Here is a 16,583-nt window from a genome sequence, read left to right on the forward strand (position 1 = left end):
ACACTGCAATATGCAGCCATTTTATGCCTCACACACTGACATATCAGGACATACATCTACTGCTGTACCCAGCATTGGTTCTCTACTATAATGAGGCAGCAGAGTTACTCAGGTCTCCGTCTGGCCTCTGTTCTGTGGTTTCCTTCTTTTCATAAGTGCACAAGACTGTGGCGGATGGCACTTTCATGCAATCCTAAGAAGACGGACACCGCCGGATCACAGGTCACCCACAGTGCCTCCACCTTCTCATTATAGGGAATCTTCCACCAGGGGTTCTGTCTGAATCACGTATTTCAGATGTTTACAAGGTGTAAACGCTCAGCGCAGGATAAAATGTGCGCCGAGCCCTACTGCCATCTTTGGGAAGCAGAAAGGGGAGAAAAAAAAAGGGACGAGATGACATTTTTATTAGTAACATTATTGGGCACTTAACGTTTTTTGATCGCTTCCCATTCCAATTTTTGTGACGCGGACTTATCGAACATGCAAATCAGGAATTTTTTTTTTTTTTTTTTTTTTTTTGGGGGGGGGGGGGTATACATTCCGCATGTGGTGAAATTGCTAAGACCGCTTTATTTTTCAGGTCAGTGTGATTACAGCAATACTCAATTTATCTCACTTAAGTTTTGGTGCTTCTACACAATAAAAGCCATTTTATAGAAAGCTCATTTTATTCTTAGAGCTCTAACTTTCATTTCTCCGCTGATGCAGCTGCATGGCGGCCTGTTTTTTGTGGGACAAGATGGCATTTTCAGCGGCACTAATTTTATTTACATGCATCCTTTTTATTGCATTTTATTCCACTTTTTGTTAGACAATATGATAAAGCATTGGGATGGACTGGTGTGAAAACGTTGTAGGTCGGGTTGTTCCAGATGTGGAGATGCTTTGTTTTTTTCCTCCCCATAAAAATCTTTATGGGTACAATGTTTTTAGGTCTTCATAGAAAACACAGGGGCTGATGCTGATTCTGTGGTGAAACTTCTAAAATTCATCCTCACCCAAAATTACTTTGAATTTGACAAGATCTAGCTACAAGAGACTGGCACAGCTATGGGAAATAAAATGGCTCCACAGTAGGCAAATCTTTTCATGGCCAAGCTTGAAAGTGACTTCTTGTCCTCATGTCCCTACATTGATGATATTTTAATCTGGATGGAGTCTGAGCCACAGCTAAAGACGTTCCACGAACAGTTGAATCAATTACATCCCACCACCAACCTAACACTCAACTACTACAGCACTGAAAGTAACTTTTTGGACACCATCATTAAGCTACAGAACAATGAAATAGAGACGTCCCTGTATCAGAAGCCAGTCGACCGTCCAACATACGTTAAATAGGACAGTTTCCATCCAAAACACAAAGATCTATTATCTACAGCCAAGCCATCAGATACAATCTTTTATGTTCCAACCCCATGGATAGAGATGAGATTACGGGTATATCAAACATCGTTAAGAGGATAAAGGAGTCCCGCCCACCCCCCATGCCAGGAAAACCTCCCATAAGTCAGAACAATCATTCACGATCACAGCTCTGACGGAAATAGAAATAAACTTACAGAAGCTGCAAAAAAGTGAGTGTAGCTGTCGTGAGGGTTCCACTGCACCGTGCCGATGTCCCACTTGCTCTGCCGGGATATTTTTCGGGGGGCCTCGTTGGGGGTTTCCAAGTTAACGATGTACAGGAAACGGCGGCTGTGACGGAAAAGAAAGGCAAGAAGAAGGGACTTCACCAAGAATAAAGCGCGAGCGCCTGAGGCAGCAGAGGGTGGGGGGTTTAGTCTAACATACGATTCCACTAGTGTGTCAGTAAGGCCACGTTCACACAGCCAGGATGTGTAAGCCAGGACCAGGGGAGGGTGGGAATACAGAAGTGGTGACGTGTCTATCATACGTTCCCCTGATTGCTCCTCTCCTGGTTTTGGCTACAAATACTGATTTAAAACACGGACCACATACTGCATGTGTGAACGGGGCCTAAACCAGAAACACAAAGCCGTGTCTGCCCATTCCCACTATGGCCGGCCACAGGGATGGAGCGATGGCCGCCTCGCCCCTGCACATCACTATGCGCCTCACTCGCTGCCTCCACCATAAAGGAACAGGACGATTATAAAACCGCAGGAACCAAAGTCACAGAACGTGGACAGTGTCCTGGTCGTAATAAATCAGAGTAAAAACGCAGCATCAGAGCAGGATGGGATACAGCTCAGCAAACTGTATCACATCCGTGTGTATCTAATCCACGGACGTTTCCCCACTGTAGATATTACTCAATAAGACACTCACCCAGAGAGGACGGCGAGCTGCCCCTGACAGTCCACCGACATCGCAGTCGCCTACAACAAGAAAGATGGAGGTCAGGGTGCGACAAGAAGAGTCAGACGGACCAGCAACGACTAGTGAGGAGCATGGAGCAGTGCGCCCCCAACTGATCATGTCGGGATATGGGGTGGGGGGAGACACAGAGCAGGCTCAGGAGACCTGGGGGGGGGGGGGGTGGGGGGAGACACAGAGCAGGGTCAGGAGACCTGGGGGGGGGGGGGTGGGGGGAGACACAGAGCAGGGTCAGGAGACCTGGGGGGGGGGGGGGGTGGGGGGAGACACAGAGCAGGGTCAGGAGACCTGGGGGGGGGGGGGGTGGGGGGAGACACAGAGCAGGGTCAGGAGACCTGGGGGGGGGGGGGGGGAGACACAGAGCAGGGTCAGGAGACCTGGGGGGGGGGGGGGGAGACACAGAGCAGGGTCAGGAGACCTGGGGGGGGGGGGACACAGAGCAGGGTCAGGAGACCTGGGGGGGGGGGGGACACAGAGCAGGGTCAGGAGACCTGGGGGGGGGGGGACACAGAGCAGGGTCAGGAGACCTGGGGGGGGGGACACAGAGCAGGGTCAGGAGACCTGGGGGGGGGGGACACAGAGCAGGGTCAGGAGACCTGGGGGGGGGGGACACAGAGCAGGGTCAGGAGACCGGGGGGGGGGGACACAGAGCAGGGTCAGGAGACCTGGGGGGGGGGGACACAGAGCAGGGTCAGGAGACCTGGGGGGGGGGGACACAGAGCAGGGTCAGGAGACCTGGGGGGGGGGGACACAGAGCAGGGTCAGGAGACCTGGGGGGGGGGGACACAGAGCAGGGTCAGGAGACCTGGGGGGGGGGGACACAGAGCAGGGTCAGGAGACCTGGGGGGGGGGGACACAGAGCAGGGTCAGGAGACCTGGGGGGGGGACACAGAGCAGGGTCAGGAGACCTGGGGGGGGGACACAGAGCAGGGTCAGGAGACCTGGGGGGGGGGGGGGGGGGGGAGACACAGAGCAGGGTCAGGAGACCTGGAGGGGGGGGGGGGGGGGAGACACAGAGCAGGGTCAGGAGACCTGGAGGGGGGGGGGGGGGGGGGGGGAGACACAGAGCAGGGTCAGGAGACCTGGAAGGGGGGGGGGGGGGGGGGGGGGAGACACAGAGCAGGGTCAGGAGACCTGGAGGGGGGGGGGGAGACACAGAGCAGGGTCAGGAGACCTGGGGGGGGGGGACACAGAGCAGGGTCAGGAGACCTGGGGGGGGGGGGACACAGAGCAGGGTCAGGAGACCTGGGGGGGGGGGACACAGAGCAGGGTCAGGAGACCTGGGGGGGGGGGACACAGAGCAGGGTCAGGAGACCTGGGGGGGGGGGACACAGAGCAGGGTCAGGAGACCTGGGGGGGGGGGACACAGAGCAGGGTCAGGAGACCTGGGGGGGGGACACAGAGCAGGGTCAGGAGACCTGGGGGGGGGGGGGGGGGGGAGACACAGAGCAGGGTCAGGAGACCTGGAGGGGGGGGGGGGGGGGAGACACAGAGCAGGGTCAGGAGACCTGGAGGGGGGGGGGGGGGGGGGGGGGAGACACAGAGCAGGGTCAGGAGACCTGGAAGGGGGGGGGGGGGGGGGGGGGGAGACACAGAGCAGGGTCAGGAGACCTGGAGGGGGGGGGGGAGACACAGAGCAGGGTCAGGAGACCTGGAGAGGGGGGGGGGGGGGGGAGACACAGAGCAGGGTCAGGAGACCTGGGGGGGGGGGGGGGGGGGGAGAGACACAGAGCAGGGTCAGGAGACCTGGAAGGGGGGGGGGGAGACACAGAGCAGGGTCAGGAGACCTGGAGGGGGGGGGGGGGGGGGGGGAGACACAGAGCAGGGTCAGGAGACCTGGAGAGGGGGGGGGGGGGGGAGACACAGAGCAGGGTCAGGAGACCTGGAGGGGGGGGGGGGGGGGGGAGACACAGAGCAGGGTCAGGAGACCTGGAGAGGGGGGGGGGGGGGGAGACACAGAGCAGGGTCAGGAGACCTGGAGGGGGGGGGGGGGGGGAGAGACACAGAGCAGGGTCAGGAAACCTGGAGAGGGGGGGGGGGGAGAGACACAGAGCAGGGTCAGGAGACCTGGAGAGGGGGGGGGGGGGGAGACACAGAGCAGGGTCAGGAGACCTGGAGGGGGGGGGGGGGGGGGGGAGAGAGACACAGAGCAGGGTCAGGAGACCTGGAGAGGGGGGGGGGGGAGAGACACAGAGCAGGGTCAGGAGTCCTGGGGGCAGGCAGAGGGGTCAGGAGACCTGGGGGGGGGGACGGAGAGCGGGGTCCGGAGACATTAGAGACAGGGGATTCATCGGCACTGGTACACTGTAGCGAACCATCAGCACAAGGAGGGGATTTGCTCTGTACATCACACTGTGACAGACCCTCAGCTGGGAGAGCCCTTTCCTGCATCTTTACACATCGCCACAGGTGGCAGTGCAGCAGATACACATTGCCATGCTGGGACTTGTAGTTCCTCAGGAAGGAGGCTTCCCGGCATGCTCTCGGAGCCCCCATTGAGCGCCGCTCGGTGCTGCACATGCGCAGTGTGACCAGGCGCCGCTCCTCCGCTTCCGGTAGTGTCACGGCCCTGGCATCCCGCCGAGGCTCCCGCGGCCCCCGCACAGGACGCTGCTCCTTCCCGCCACTGACCTGCGAGTCGCGGAACTCCACCACCACATTCTCGCTGCTCCAGTGAGCCGCCATCTTCCCAGCCAAGCAGCGGAAACAACAACAAACGTTCTGCGACATCACGTCGCCGTCACCTAGCAACCACGTCACGCAGAGGCAGGGAGTTCTGGGAGCTGTAGTTTTATACTGCTGCTTGTAATTCTCAATGTGGCCGCCAGAGGTCAGGCGGGAGCAGGGGCTGACTCTGGGGATATTTCAGCTTTTTAATGGAAAATTCAGAAGAAACCGATGTTGTTCTCGTGTCTCCTCCATGTTCCGGTGCTCCTGCTCCCTGCAGCATCCAGAGGTGCATGAGACCTTCATCCTGCGGGGTAGAGGCCCAGTCACATGCGCGGATTGTTGCTCCCGTACATTGACCGCGTTTTTCAATGGTTGGATGTTTTTTCTGATAGTAGAATTGTTGCTCTCGGCAGCACATCGCCGGTGTAAGCAGTAGATGTGCTGCCGACATGTAGTGTGTGCAGATGTCTCACCGCTCTGCCCCATCATGGCTGTTAGGTGTCCATACACACTAGATGCTGTCATCTTCCGTCTTCTCTCCCGGACACATGAGCTCCTGTATCTGATCCTGTGTGACCCTGTCTGCTGTATCTGATCCTGTGTGACCCTGTCTGCTGTATCTGATCCTGTGTGACACTGTCTGCTGTATCTGATCCTGTGTGACCCTGTCTGCTGTATCTGATCCTGTGTGACCCTGTCTGCTGTATCTGATCCTGTGTGACCCTGTCTGCTGTATCTGATCCTGTGTGACCCTGTCTGCTGTATCTGATCCTGTGTGACACTGTCTGCTGTATCTGATCCTGTGTGACCCTGTCTGCTGTATCTGATCCTGTGTGACACTGTCTGCTGTATCTGATCCTGTGTGACCCTGTCTGCTGTATCTGATCCTGTGTGACCCTGTCTGCTGTATCTGATCCTGTGTGACCCTGTCTGCTGTATCTGATCCTGTGTGACCCTGTCTGCTGTATCTGATCCTGTGTGACCCTGTCTGCTGTATCTGATCCTGTGTGACCCTGTCTGCTGTATCTGATCCTGTGTGACCCTGTCTGCTGTATCTGATCCTGTGTGACCCTGTCTGCTGTATCTGATCCTGTGTGACCCTGTCTGCTGTATCTGATCCTGTGTGATCCTGTCTGCTGTATCTGATCCTGTGTGACCCTGTCTGCTGTATCTGATCCTGTGTGACCCTGTCTGCTGTATCTGATCCTGTGTGACCCTGTCTGCTGTATCTGATCCTGTGTGACCCTGTCTGCTGTATCTGATCCTGTGTGATCCTGTCTGCTGTATCTGAGTATCTGATCCTGTGTGACCCTGTCTGCTGTATCTGATCCTGTGTGACACTGTCTGCTGTATCTGATCCTGTGTGATCCTGTCTGCTGTATCTGAGTATCTGATCCTGTGTGACCCTGTCTGCTGTATCTGATCCTGTGTGATCCTGTCTGCTGTATCTGATCCTGTGTGACCCTGTCTGCTGTATCTGATCCTGTGTGACCCTGTCTGCTGTATCTGATCCTGTGTGACACTGTCTGCTGTATCTGATCCTGTGTGACCCTGTCTGCTGTATCTGATCCTGTGTGACCCTGTCTGCTGTATCTGATCCTGTGTGACACTGTCTGCTGTATCTGATCCTGTGTGACACTGTCTGCTGTATCTGATCCTGTGTGACACTGCTGTATCTGATCCTGTGTGATCCTGTCTGCTGTATCTGATCCTGTGTGACCCTGTCTGCTGTATCTGATCCTGTGTGACCCTGTCTGCTGTATCTGATCCTGTGTGACCCTGTCTGCTGTATCTGATCCTGTGTGACCCTGTCTGCTGTATCTGATCCTGTGTGACCCTGTCTGCTGTATCTGATCCTGTGTGACACTGTCTGCTGTATCTGATCCTGTGTGACCCTGTCTGCTGTATCTGATCCTGTGTGACACTGTCTGCTGTATCTGATCCTGTGTGACCCTGTCTGCTGTATCTGATCCTGTGTGACCCTGTCTGCTGTATCTGATCCTGTGTGACCCTGTCTGCTGTATCTGATCCTGTGTGACCCTGTCTGCTGTATCTGATCCTGTGTGACCCTGTCTGCTGTATCTGATCCTGTGTGACCCTGTCTGCTGTATCTGATCCTGTGTGACCCTGTCTGCTGTATCTGATCCTGTGTGACCCTGTCTGCTGTATCTGATCCTGTGTGACCCTGTCTGCTGTATCTGATCCTGTGTGATCCTGTCTGCTGTATCTGATCCTGTGTGACCCTGTCTGCTGTATCTGATCCTGTGTGACCCTGTCTGCTGTATCTGATCCTGTGTGACCCTGTCTGCTGTATCTGATCCTGTGTGATCCTGTCTGCTGTATCTGAGTATCTGATCCTGTGTGACCCTGTCTGCTGTATCTGATCCTGTGTGACACTGTCTGCTGTATCTGATCCTGTGTGATCCTGTCTGCTGTATCTGAGTATCTGATCCTGTGTGACCCTGTCTGCTGTATCTGATCCTGTGTGATCCTGTCTGCTGTATCTGATCCTGTGTGACCCTGTCTGCTGTATCTGATCCTGTGTGACCCTGTCTGCTGTATCTGATCCTGTGTGACACTGTCTGCTGTATCTGATCCTGTGTGACCCTGTCTGCTGTATCTGATCCTGTGTGACCCTGTCTGCTGTATCTGATCCTGTGTGACCCTGTCTGCTGTATCTGATCCTGTGTGACACTGTCTGCTGTATCTGATCCTGTGTGACCCTGTCTGCTGTATCTGATCCTGTGTGATCCTGTCTGCTGTATCTGATCCTGTGTGACACTGTCTGCTGTATCTGTTCCTGTGTGACACTGTCTGCTGTATCTGATCCTGTGTGATCCTGTCTGCTGTATCTGAGTATCTGATCCTGTGTGACCCTGTCTGCTGTATCTGATCCTGTGTGATCCTGTCTGCTGTATCTGATCCTGTGTGACCCTGTCTGCTGTATCTGATCCTGTGTGACACTGTCTGCTGTATCTGATCCTGTGTGACCCTGTCTGCTGTATCTGATCCTGTGTGACCCTGTCTGCTGTATCTGATCCTGTGTGACCCTGTCTGCTGTATCTGATCCTGTGTGACACTGTCTGCTGTATCTGATCCTGTGTGACCCTGTCTGCTGTATCTGATCCTGTGTGATCCTGTCTGCTGTATCTGATCCTGTGTGACCCTGTCTGCTGTATCTGATCCTGTGTGATCCTGTCTGCTGTATCTGATCCTGTGTGACCCTGTCTGCTGTATCTGATCCTGTGTGACCCTGTCTGCTGTATCTGATCCTGTGTGACCCTGTCTGCTGTATCTGATCCTGTGTGATCCTGTCTGCTGTATCTGATCCTGTGTGACCCTGTCTGCTGTATCTGATCCTGTGTGACACTGTCTGCTGTATCTGATCCTGTGTGACCCTGTCTGCTGTATCTGATCCTGTGTGATCCTGTCTGCTGTATCTGATCCTGTGTGACCCTGTCTGCTGTATCTGATCCTGTGTGACACTGCTGTATCTGATCCTGTGTGACCCTGTCTGCTGTATCTGATCCTGTGTGACCCTGTCTGCTGTATCTGATCCTGTGTGACCCTGTCTGCTGTATCTGATCCTGTGTGACACTGTCTGCTGTATCTGATCCTGTGTGACCCTGTCTGCTGTATCTGATCCTGTGTGACCCTGTCTGCTGTATCTGATCCTGTGTGACACTGTCTGCTGTATCTGATCCTGTGTGACACTGTCTGCTGTATCTGATCCTGTGTGACCCTGTCTGCTGTATCTGATCCTGTGTGACACTGTCTGCTGTATCTGATCCTGTGTGACCCTGTCTGCTGTATCTGATCCTGTGTGACCCTGTCTGCTGTATCTGATCCTGTGTGACCCTGTCTGCTGTATCTGATCCTGTGTGACACTGTCTGCTGTATCTGATCCTGTGTGACCCTGTCTGCTGTATCTGATCCTGTGTGACACTGTCTGCTGTATCTGATCCTGTGTGACCCTGTCTGCTGTATCTGATCCTGTGTGACACTGTCTGCTGTATCTGATCCTGTGTGACCCTGTCTGCTGTATCTGATCCTGTGTGACCCTGTCTGCTGTATCTGATCCTGTGTGACCCTGTCTGCTGTATCTGATCCTGTGTGACCCTGTCTGCTGTATCTGATCCTGTGTGACCCTGTCTGCTGTATCTGATCCTGTGTGACCCTGTCTGCTGTATCTGATCCTGTGTGACCCTGTCTGCTGTATCTGATCCTGTGTGACCCTGTCTGCTGTATCTGATCCTGTGTGACCCTGTCTGCTGTATCTGATCCTGTGTGACCCTGTCTGCTGTATCTGATCCTGTGTGACACTGTCTGCTGTATCTGATCCTGTGTGACCCTGTCTGCTGTATCTGATCCTGTGTGACCCTGTCTGCTGTATCTGATCCTGTGTGACCCTGTCTGCTGTATCTGATCCTGTGTGACCCTGTCTGCTGTATCTGATCCTGTGTGACCCTGTCTGCTGTATCTGATCCTGTGTGACCCTGTCTGCTGTATCTGATCCTGTGTGACCCTGTCTGCTGTATCTGATCCTGTGTGACCCTGTCTGCTGTATCTGATCCTGTGTGACCCTGTCTGCTGTATCTGATCCTGTGTGACCCTGTCTGCTGTATCTGATCCTGTGTGACCCTGTCTGCTGTATCTGATCCTGTGTGACCCTGTCTGCTGTATCTGATCCTGTGTGACCCTGTCTGCTGTATCTGATCCTGTGTGACCCTGTCTGCTGTATCTGATCCTGTGTGACCCTGTCTGCTGTATCTGATCCTGTGTGACCCTGTCTGCTGTATCTGATCCTGTGTGACACTGTCTGCTGTATCTGATCCTGTGTGACACTGTCTGCTGTATCTGATCCTGTGTGACCCTGTCTGCTGTATCTGATCCTGTGTGACCCTGTCTGCTGTATCTGATCCTGTGTGACCCTGTCTGCTGTATCTGATCCTGTGTGACCCTGTCTGCTGTATCTGATCCTGTGTGACCCTGTCTGCTGTATCTGATCCTGTGTGACCCTGTCTGCTGTATCTGATCCTGTGTGACCCTGTCTGCTGTATCTGATCCTGTGTGACCCTGTCTGCTGTATCTGATCCTGTGTGACCCTGTCTGCTGTATCTGATCCTGTGTGACCCTGTCTGCTGTATCTGATCCTGTGTGACCCTGTCTGCTGTATCTGATCCTGTGTGACCCTGTCTGCTGTATCTGATCCTGTGTGACCCTGTCTGCTGTATCTGATCCTGTGTGACCCTGTCTGCTGTATCTGATCCTGTGTGACCCTGTCTGCTGTATCTGATCCTGTGTGACCCTGTCTGCTGTATCTGATCCTGTGTGACCCTGTCTGCTGTATCTGATCCTGTGTGACACTGTCTGCTGTATCTGATCCTGTGTGACCCTGTCTGCTGTATCTGATCCTGTGTGACACTGTCTGCTGTATCTGATCCTGTGTGACCCTGTCTGCTGTATCTGATCCTGTGTGACCCTGTCTGCTGTATCTGATCCTGTGTGACCCTGTCTGCTGTATCTGATCCTGTGTGACACTGTCTGCTGTATCTGATCCTGTGTGACCCTGTCTGCTGTATCTGATCCTGTGTGATCCTGTCTGCTGTATCTGATCCTGTGTGACACTGTCTGCTGTATCTGTTCCTGTGTGACACTGTCTGCTGTATCTGATCCTGTGTGATCCTGTCTGCTGTATCTGAGTATCTGATCCTGTGTGACCCTGTCTGCTGTATCTGATCCTGTGTGATCCTGTCTGCTGTATCTGATCCTGTGTGACCCTGTCTGCTGTATCTGATCCTGTGTGACACTGTCTGCTGTATCTGATCCTGTGTGACCCTGTCTGCTGTATCTGATCCTGTGTGACCCTGTCTGCTGTATCTGATCCTGTGTGACCCTGTCTGCTGTATCTGATCCTGTGTGACACTGTCTGCTGTATCTGATCCTGTGTGACCCTGTCTGCTGTATCTGATCCTGTGTGATCCTGTCTGCTGTATCTGATCCTGTGTGACCCTGTCTGCTGTATCTGATCCTGTGTGATCCTGTCTGCTGTATCTGATCCTGTGTGACCCTGTCTGCTGTATCTGATCCTGTGTGACCCTGTCTGCTGTATCTGATCCTGTGTGACCCTGTCTGCTGTATCTGATCCTGTGTGATCCTGTCTGCTGTATCTGATCCTGTGTGACCCTGTCTGCTGTATCTGATCCTGTGTGACACTGTCTGCTGTATCTGATCCTGTGTGACCCTGTCTGCTGTATCTGATCCTGTGTGATCCTGTCTGCTGTATCTGATCCTGTGTGACCCTGTCTGCTGTATCTGATCCTGTGTGACACTGCTGTATCTGATCCTGTGTGACCCTGTCTGCTGTATCTGATCCTGTGTGACCCTGTCTGCTGTATCTGATCCTGTGTGACCCTGTCTGCTGTATCTGATCCTGTGTGACACTGTCTGCTGTATCTGATCCTGTGTGACCCTGTCTGCTGTATCTGATCCTGTGTGACCCTGTCTGCTGTATCTGATCCTGTGTGACACTGTCTGCTGTATCTGATCCTGTGTGACACTGTCTGCTGTATCTGATCCTGTGTGACCCTGTCTGCTGTATCTGATCCTGTGTGACACTGTCTGCTGTATCTGATCCTGTGTGACCCTGTCTGCTGTATCTGATCCTGTGTGACCCTGTCTGCTGTATCTGATCCTGTGTGACCCTGTCTGCTGTATCTGATCCTGTGTGACACTGTCTGCTGTATCTGATCCTGTGTGACCCTGTCTGCTGTATCTGATCCTGTGTGACACTGTCTGCTGTATCTGATCCTGTGTGACCCTGTCTGCTGTATCTGATCCTGTGTGACACTGTCTGCTGTATCTGATCCTGTGTGACCCTGTCTGCTGTATCTGATCCTGTGTGACCCTGTCTGCTGTATCTGATCCTGTGTGACCCTGTCTGCTGTATCTGATCCTGTGTGACCCTGTCTGCTGTATCTGATCCTGTGTGACCCTGTCTGCTGTATCTGATCCTGTGTGACCCTGTCTGCTGTATCTGATCCTGTGTGACCCTGTCTGCTGTATCTGATCCTGTGTGACCCTGTCTGCTGTATCTGATCCTGTGTGACCCTGTCTGCTGTATCTGATCCTGTGTGACCCTGTCTGCTGTATCTGATCCTGTGTGACACTGTCTGCTGTATCTGATCCTGTGTGACCCTGTCTGCTGTATCTGATCCTGTGTGACCCTGTCTGCTGTATCTGATCCTGTGTGACCCTGTCTGCTGTATCTGATCCTGTGTGACCCTGTCTGCTGTATCTGATCCTGTGTGACCCTGTCTGCTGTATCTGATCCTGTGTGACCCTGTCTGCTGTATCTGATCCTGTGTGACCCTGTCTGCTGTATCTGATCCTGTGTGACCCTGTCTGCTGTATCTGTTCCTGTGTGACCCTGTCTGCTGTATCTGATCCTGTGTGACCCTGTCTGCTGTATCTGATCCTGTGTGACCCTGTCTGCTGTATCTGATCCTGTGTGACCCTGTCTGCTGTATCTGATCCTGTGTGACCCTGTCTGCTGTATCTGATCCTGTGTGACCCTGTCTGCTGTATCTGATCCTGTGTGACCCTGTCTGCTGTATCTGATCCTGTGTGACCCTGTCTGCTGTATCTGATCCTGTGTGACCCTGTCTGCTGTATCTGATCCTGTGTGACACTGTCTGCTGTATCTGATCCTGTGTGACACTGTCTGCTGTATCTGATCCTGTGTGACCCTGTCTGCTGTATCTGATCCTGTGTGACCCTGTCTGCTGTATCTGATCCTGTGTGACCCTGTCTGCTGTATCTGATCCTGTGTGACCCTGTCTGCTGTATCTGATCCTGTGTGACCCTGTCTGCTGTATCTGATCCTGTGTGACCCTGTCTGCTGTATCTGATCCTGTGTGACCCTGTCTGCTGTATCTGATCCTGTGTGACCCTGTCTGCTGTATCTGATCCTGTGTGACCCTGTCTGCTGTATCTGATCCTGTGTGACCCTGTCTGCTGTATCTGATCCTGTGTGACCCTGTCTGCTGTATCTGATCCTGTGTGACCCTGTCTGCTGTATCTGATCCTGTGTGACCCTGTCTGCTGTATCTGATCCTGTGTGACCCTGTCTGCTGTATCTGATCCTGTGTGACCCTGTCTGCTGTATCTGATCCTGTGTGACCCTGTCTGCTGTATCTGATCCTGTGTGACACTGTCTGCTGTATCTGATCCTGTGTGACACTGTCTGCTGTATCTGATCCTGTGTGACCCTGTCTGCTGTATCTGATCCTGTGTGACCCTGTCTGCTGTATCTGATCCTGTGTGACCCTGTCTGCTGTATCTGATCCTGTGTGACCCTGTCTGCTGTATCTGATCCTGTGTGACCCTGTCTGCTGTATCTGATCCTGTGTGACCCTGTCTGCTGTATCTGATCCTGTGTGACCCTGTCTGCTGTATCTGATCCTGTGTGACCCTGTCTGCTGTATCTGATCCTGTGTGACCCTGTCTGCTGTATCTGATCCTGTGTGACCCTGTCTGCTGTATCTGATCCTGTGTGACCCTGTCTGCTGTATCTGATCCTGTGTGACACTGTCTGCTGTATCTGATCCTGTGTGACCCTGTCTGCTGTATCTGATCCTGTGTGACACTGTCTGCTGTATCTGATCCTGTGTGACCCTGTCTGCTGTATCTGATCCTGTGTGACACTGTCTGCTGTATCTGATCCTGTGTGACCCTGTCTGCTGTATCTGATCCTGTGTGACACTGTCTGCTGTATCTGATCCTGTGTGACCCTGTCTGCTGTATCTGATCCTGTGTGACCCCTGGTTCTGTGCACAGTGCCCAGGAGTTTCCAGCCTGGCACACTGTGACGGCGCCTCAGCTGTGAGCGGTACCGGCCTTTAGATGGAATTGTGGAGGGTGAAGGGTTAATACAGATGGTAAGGGGAGACGGAGCCGCTCATGCGCACTAGGCAGCGCCATTGTTCCAGCCCGGCAACAAGCGGCGCGTCAGACAGAAGCAGCGGATCGTCGCGCGGAGCGGAGGGCGCGCAGGCCGCAGTGAGTGCGGAGCTCGGGATGGACTGCCCGGGTCTGGAGGGCCCGTCACCCCGGAGAGCAGTGTGAGAGTCCGGTGACTCCCCGGAGGCCTCCGCCGCTGCCCGGGCACATGTGAGGGGAGGCCGGCTGCTCCTCCGCCCGCCGCAGCCTCCACATGGGGGGGAAGCAGAGCTCGGCCGCCCGCGCCCGGGTGTCGTCGGATGACAGCGCTGTGCCCCCGGCCTCACACTACGGACACTACCGGCCCGGCGGCGCCATGGGGCTGCGGAGCCGCTCGGTGAGCTCCGTGTCCGGCCTGGAGCCCCCGGCGGCGGCGCTGCCCTTCAGCCTGTACCGACCCGAGCCCGAGAGAGGCGGCAGCTCCGGAGCCGAGGAGCCGCGGGGAGGAGGAGGCCTGTACCTGGGCCCGCGGGCCTCCCTCACCGACACCCTGCAGCTAGCGCCGCGCTGGATCGGAGCGCAGAGCGGTGAGTGCCGGGAGACCCCCGACAGTGGCGTGTGACCCCCCCCCAGAGCGGTGAGTGCCGGGAGACCCCCGACAGTGGCGTGTGACCCCCCCCCCCAGAGCGGTGAGTGCCGGGAGACCCCCGACAGTGGTGTGTGACCCCCCCAATAACGGCGTGTGTGACCCCCCCCAGAGCGGTGAGTGCCGGGAGACCCCCGACAATGGTGTGTGACCCCCCCCAATAATGGCGTGTGTGACCCCCCACAGAGCGGTGAGTGCCGGGAGACCCCCGACAGTGGTGTGTGACCCCCCCAATAACGGCGTGTGTGACCCCCCCCAGAGCGGTGAGTGCTGGGGGACCCCCAATAATGGTGTGACCCCCCCCCAGAGCGGTGAGTGCTGGGGGACCCCCAATAATGGTGTGACCCCCCCCCAGAGCGGTGAGTGCTGGGGGACCCCCAATAATGGTGTGACCCCCCCCCCAGAGCGGTGAGTGCCTGAGACCCCATAGTGATGGTCTGTGACCCCCCCCCCAGAGCGGTGAGTGCCTGAGACCCCATAGTGATGGTCTGTGACCCCCCCCCCAGAGCGGTGAGTGCCTGAGACCCCATAGTGATGGTCTGTGACCCCCCCCCCAGAGCGGTGAGTGCCTGAGACCCCATAGTGATGGTCTGTGACCCCCCCCCCCCCCCCAGAGCGGTGAGTGCCGGGAGACCCCCGACAGTGGTGTGCGACCCCCCCCCCCGTAGCGGTGAGTGCGGGGAGACCCCCGACAATGGCGTGTGACCCCCCTCCCAGAGCGGTGAGTGCTGGGGGACCCCTAATAATGGTGTGACCCCCCCCCAGAGCGGTGAGTGCCTGAGACCCCATAGTGATGGTCTGTGACCCCCCCCCAGAGCGGTGAGTGCCTGAGACCCCATAGTGATGGTCTGTGACCCCCCCCCCCAGAGCGGTGAGTGCCTGAGACCCCATAGTGATGGTCTGTGACCCCCCCCCCCAGAGCGGTGAGTGCCTGAGACCCCATAGTGATGGTCTGTGACCCCCCCCCAGAGCGGTGAGTGCCTGAGACCCCATAGTGATGGTCTGTGACCCCCCCCCCCAGAGCGGTGAGTGCCTGAGACCCCATAGTGATGGTCTGTGACCCCCCCCTAGAGCGGTGAGTGCCTGAGACCCCATAGTGATGGTCTGTGACCCCCCCCCCCAGAGCGGTGAGTGCCTGAGACCCCATAGTGATGGTCTGTGACCCCCCCCCCCAGAGCGGTGAGTGCCTGAGACCCCATAGTGATGGTCTGTGACCCCCCCCCCAGAGCGGTGAGTGCCTGAGACCCCATAGTGATGGTCTGTGACCCCCCCCCCCCAGAGCGGTGAGTGCCTGAGACCCCATAGTGATGGTCTGTGACCCCCCCCAGAGCGGTGAGTGCCTGAGACCCCATAGTGATGGTCTGTGACCCCCCCCCCAGAGCGGTGAGTGCCTGAGACCCTATAGTGATGGTGTGTGCCCCCCCCCTCCCTAGAGCAGTGAGTGCCTGAGACCCCATAGTGATGGTGAGTGCCCCCCCCTCCCTAGACCAGTGAGTGCCTGAGACCCCATAGTGATGGTGAGTGCTGGGGGACCCCCAATAATGGTGTGACCCCCTCCGAGCGGTGAGTGCCTGAGACCCCATAGTGATGGTGTGTGATTGACCTCTGACTCTGTGACACACATATTCGTGTGATTTCCCCTCATATTGTGTGTGCCCCCAATACTGTCACTTTGCTGTCCCATCCCTAATACTGTGCCCCCAACTACCTGTCCTACCTGCCCTGTACCCCTGCCTTTCTGACCTGCCCCAATATCTGCTTCTACTGCCCACCCTGACACCTGATCTTGTTCCCCCCCATTACCGCGTTCCCACACCAGCATGGAATATAGATCCTGTGCCTTTTTACCAGCCATACTCATTTGGTGCCCACCACTTACCTGTCCTGCCCACCTCATGCCCCCTAATACTGGGTGTCCATCCACTAGTGCCTTCTGCAGTGACCCCTCACCTTCCTTTCCTACAGACCTTGTGCCTCTCACCTA

The 16,583-nt window shown here is 55.6% G+C and overlaps 2 protein-coding genes across 4 annotated transcripts in view; one reads left to right on the plus strand and one right to left on the minus strand.

Annotated features, from left to right (window-relative positions):
- Positions 1 to 5,127, minus strand: part of WDR59 (WD repeat domain 59) — a 65,258-nt gene extending 60,131 nt beyond the window's left edge. For all 3 annotated transcript variants that reach the window (XM_073554960.1, XM_073554959.1, XM_073554958.1), the window contains exons 1-3: positions 4,975 to 5,127; positions 2,296 to 2,345; positions 1,566 to 1,701 (exon numbers count right to left, since the gene is read on the minus strand). In XM_073554960.1, the coding sequence (XP_073411061.1) occupies positions 1,566 to 1,701; positions 2,296 to 2,345; positions 4,975 to 5,073 (285 nt within the window). In that variant the 5' untranslated portion in view covers positions 5,074 to 5,127. The remainder of the gene's footprint in view (positions 1 to 1,565; positions 1,702 to 2,295; positions 2,346 to 4,974) is intronic.
- Positions 5,128 to 13,972: 8,845 nt separating this feature from the next.
- ZNRF1 (zinc and ring finger 1) overlaps positions 13,973 to 16,583 on the plus strand; it is a 35,780-nt gene continuing 33,169 nt past the window's right edge. Inside the window, exon 1 of the mRNA XM_073554965.1 lies at positions 13,973 to 14,540. Within this exon, the coding sequence (XP_073411066.1) occupies positions 14,228 to 14,540 (313 nt within the window). The 5' untranslated portion in view covers positions 13,973 to 14,227. The remainder of the gene's footprint in view (positions 14,541 to 16,583) is intronic.

The sequence above is a fragment of the Dendrobates tinctorius genome, unplaced genomic scaffold (assembly GCF_039654945.1).
Source record: "Dendrobates tinctorius isolate UK_male_01 unplaced genomic scaffold, ASM3965494v1 ptg000214l, whole genome shotgun sequence".
In the NCBI taxonomy this organism is placed as follows: Eukaryota; Metazoa; Chordata; class Amphibia; order Anura; family Dendrobatidae; genus Dendrobates; species Dendrobates tinctorius.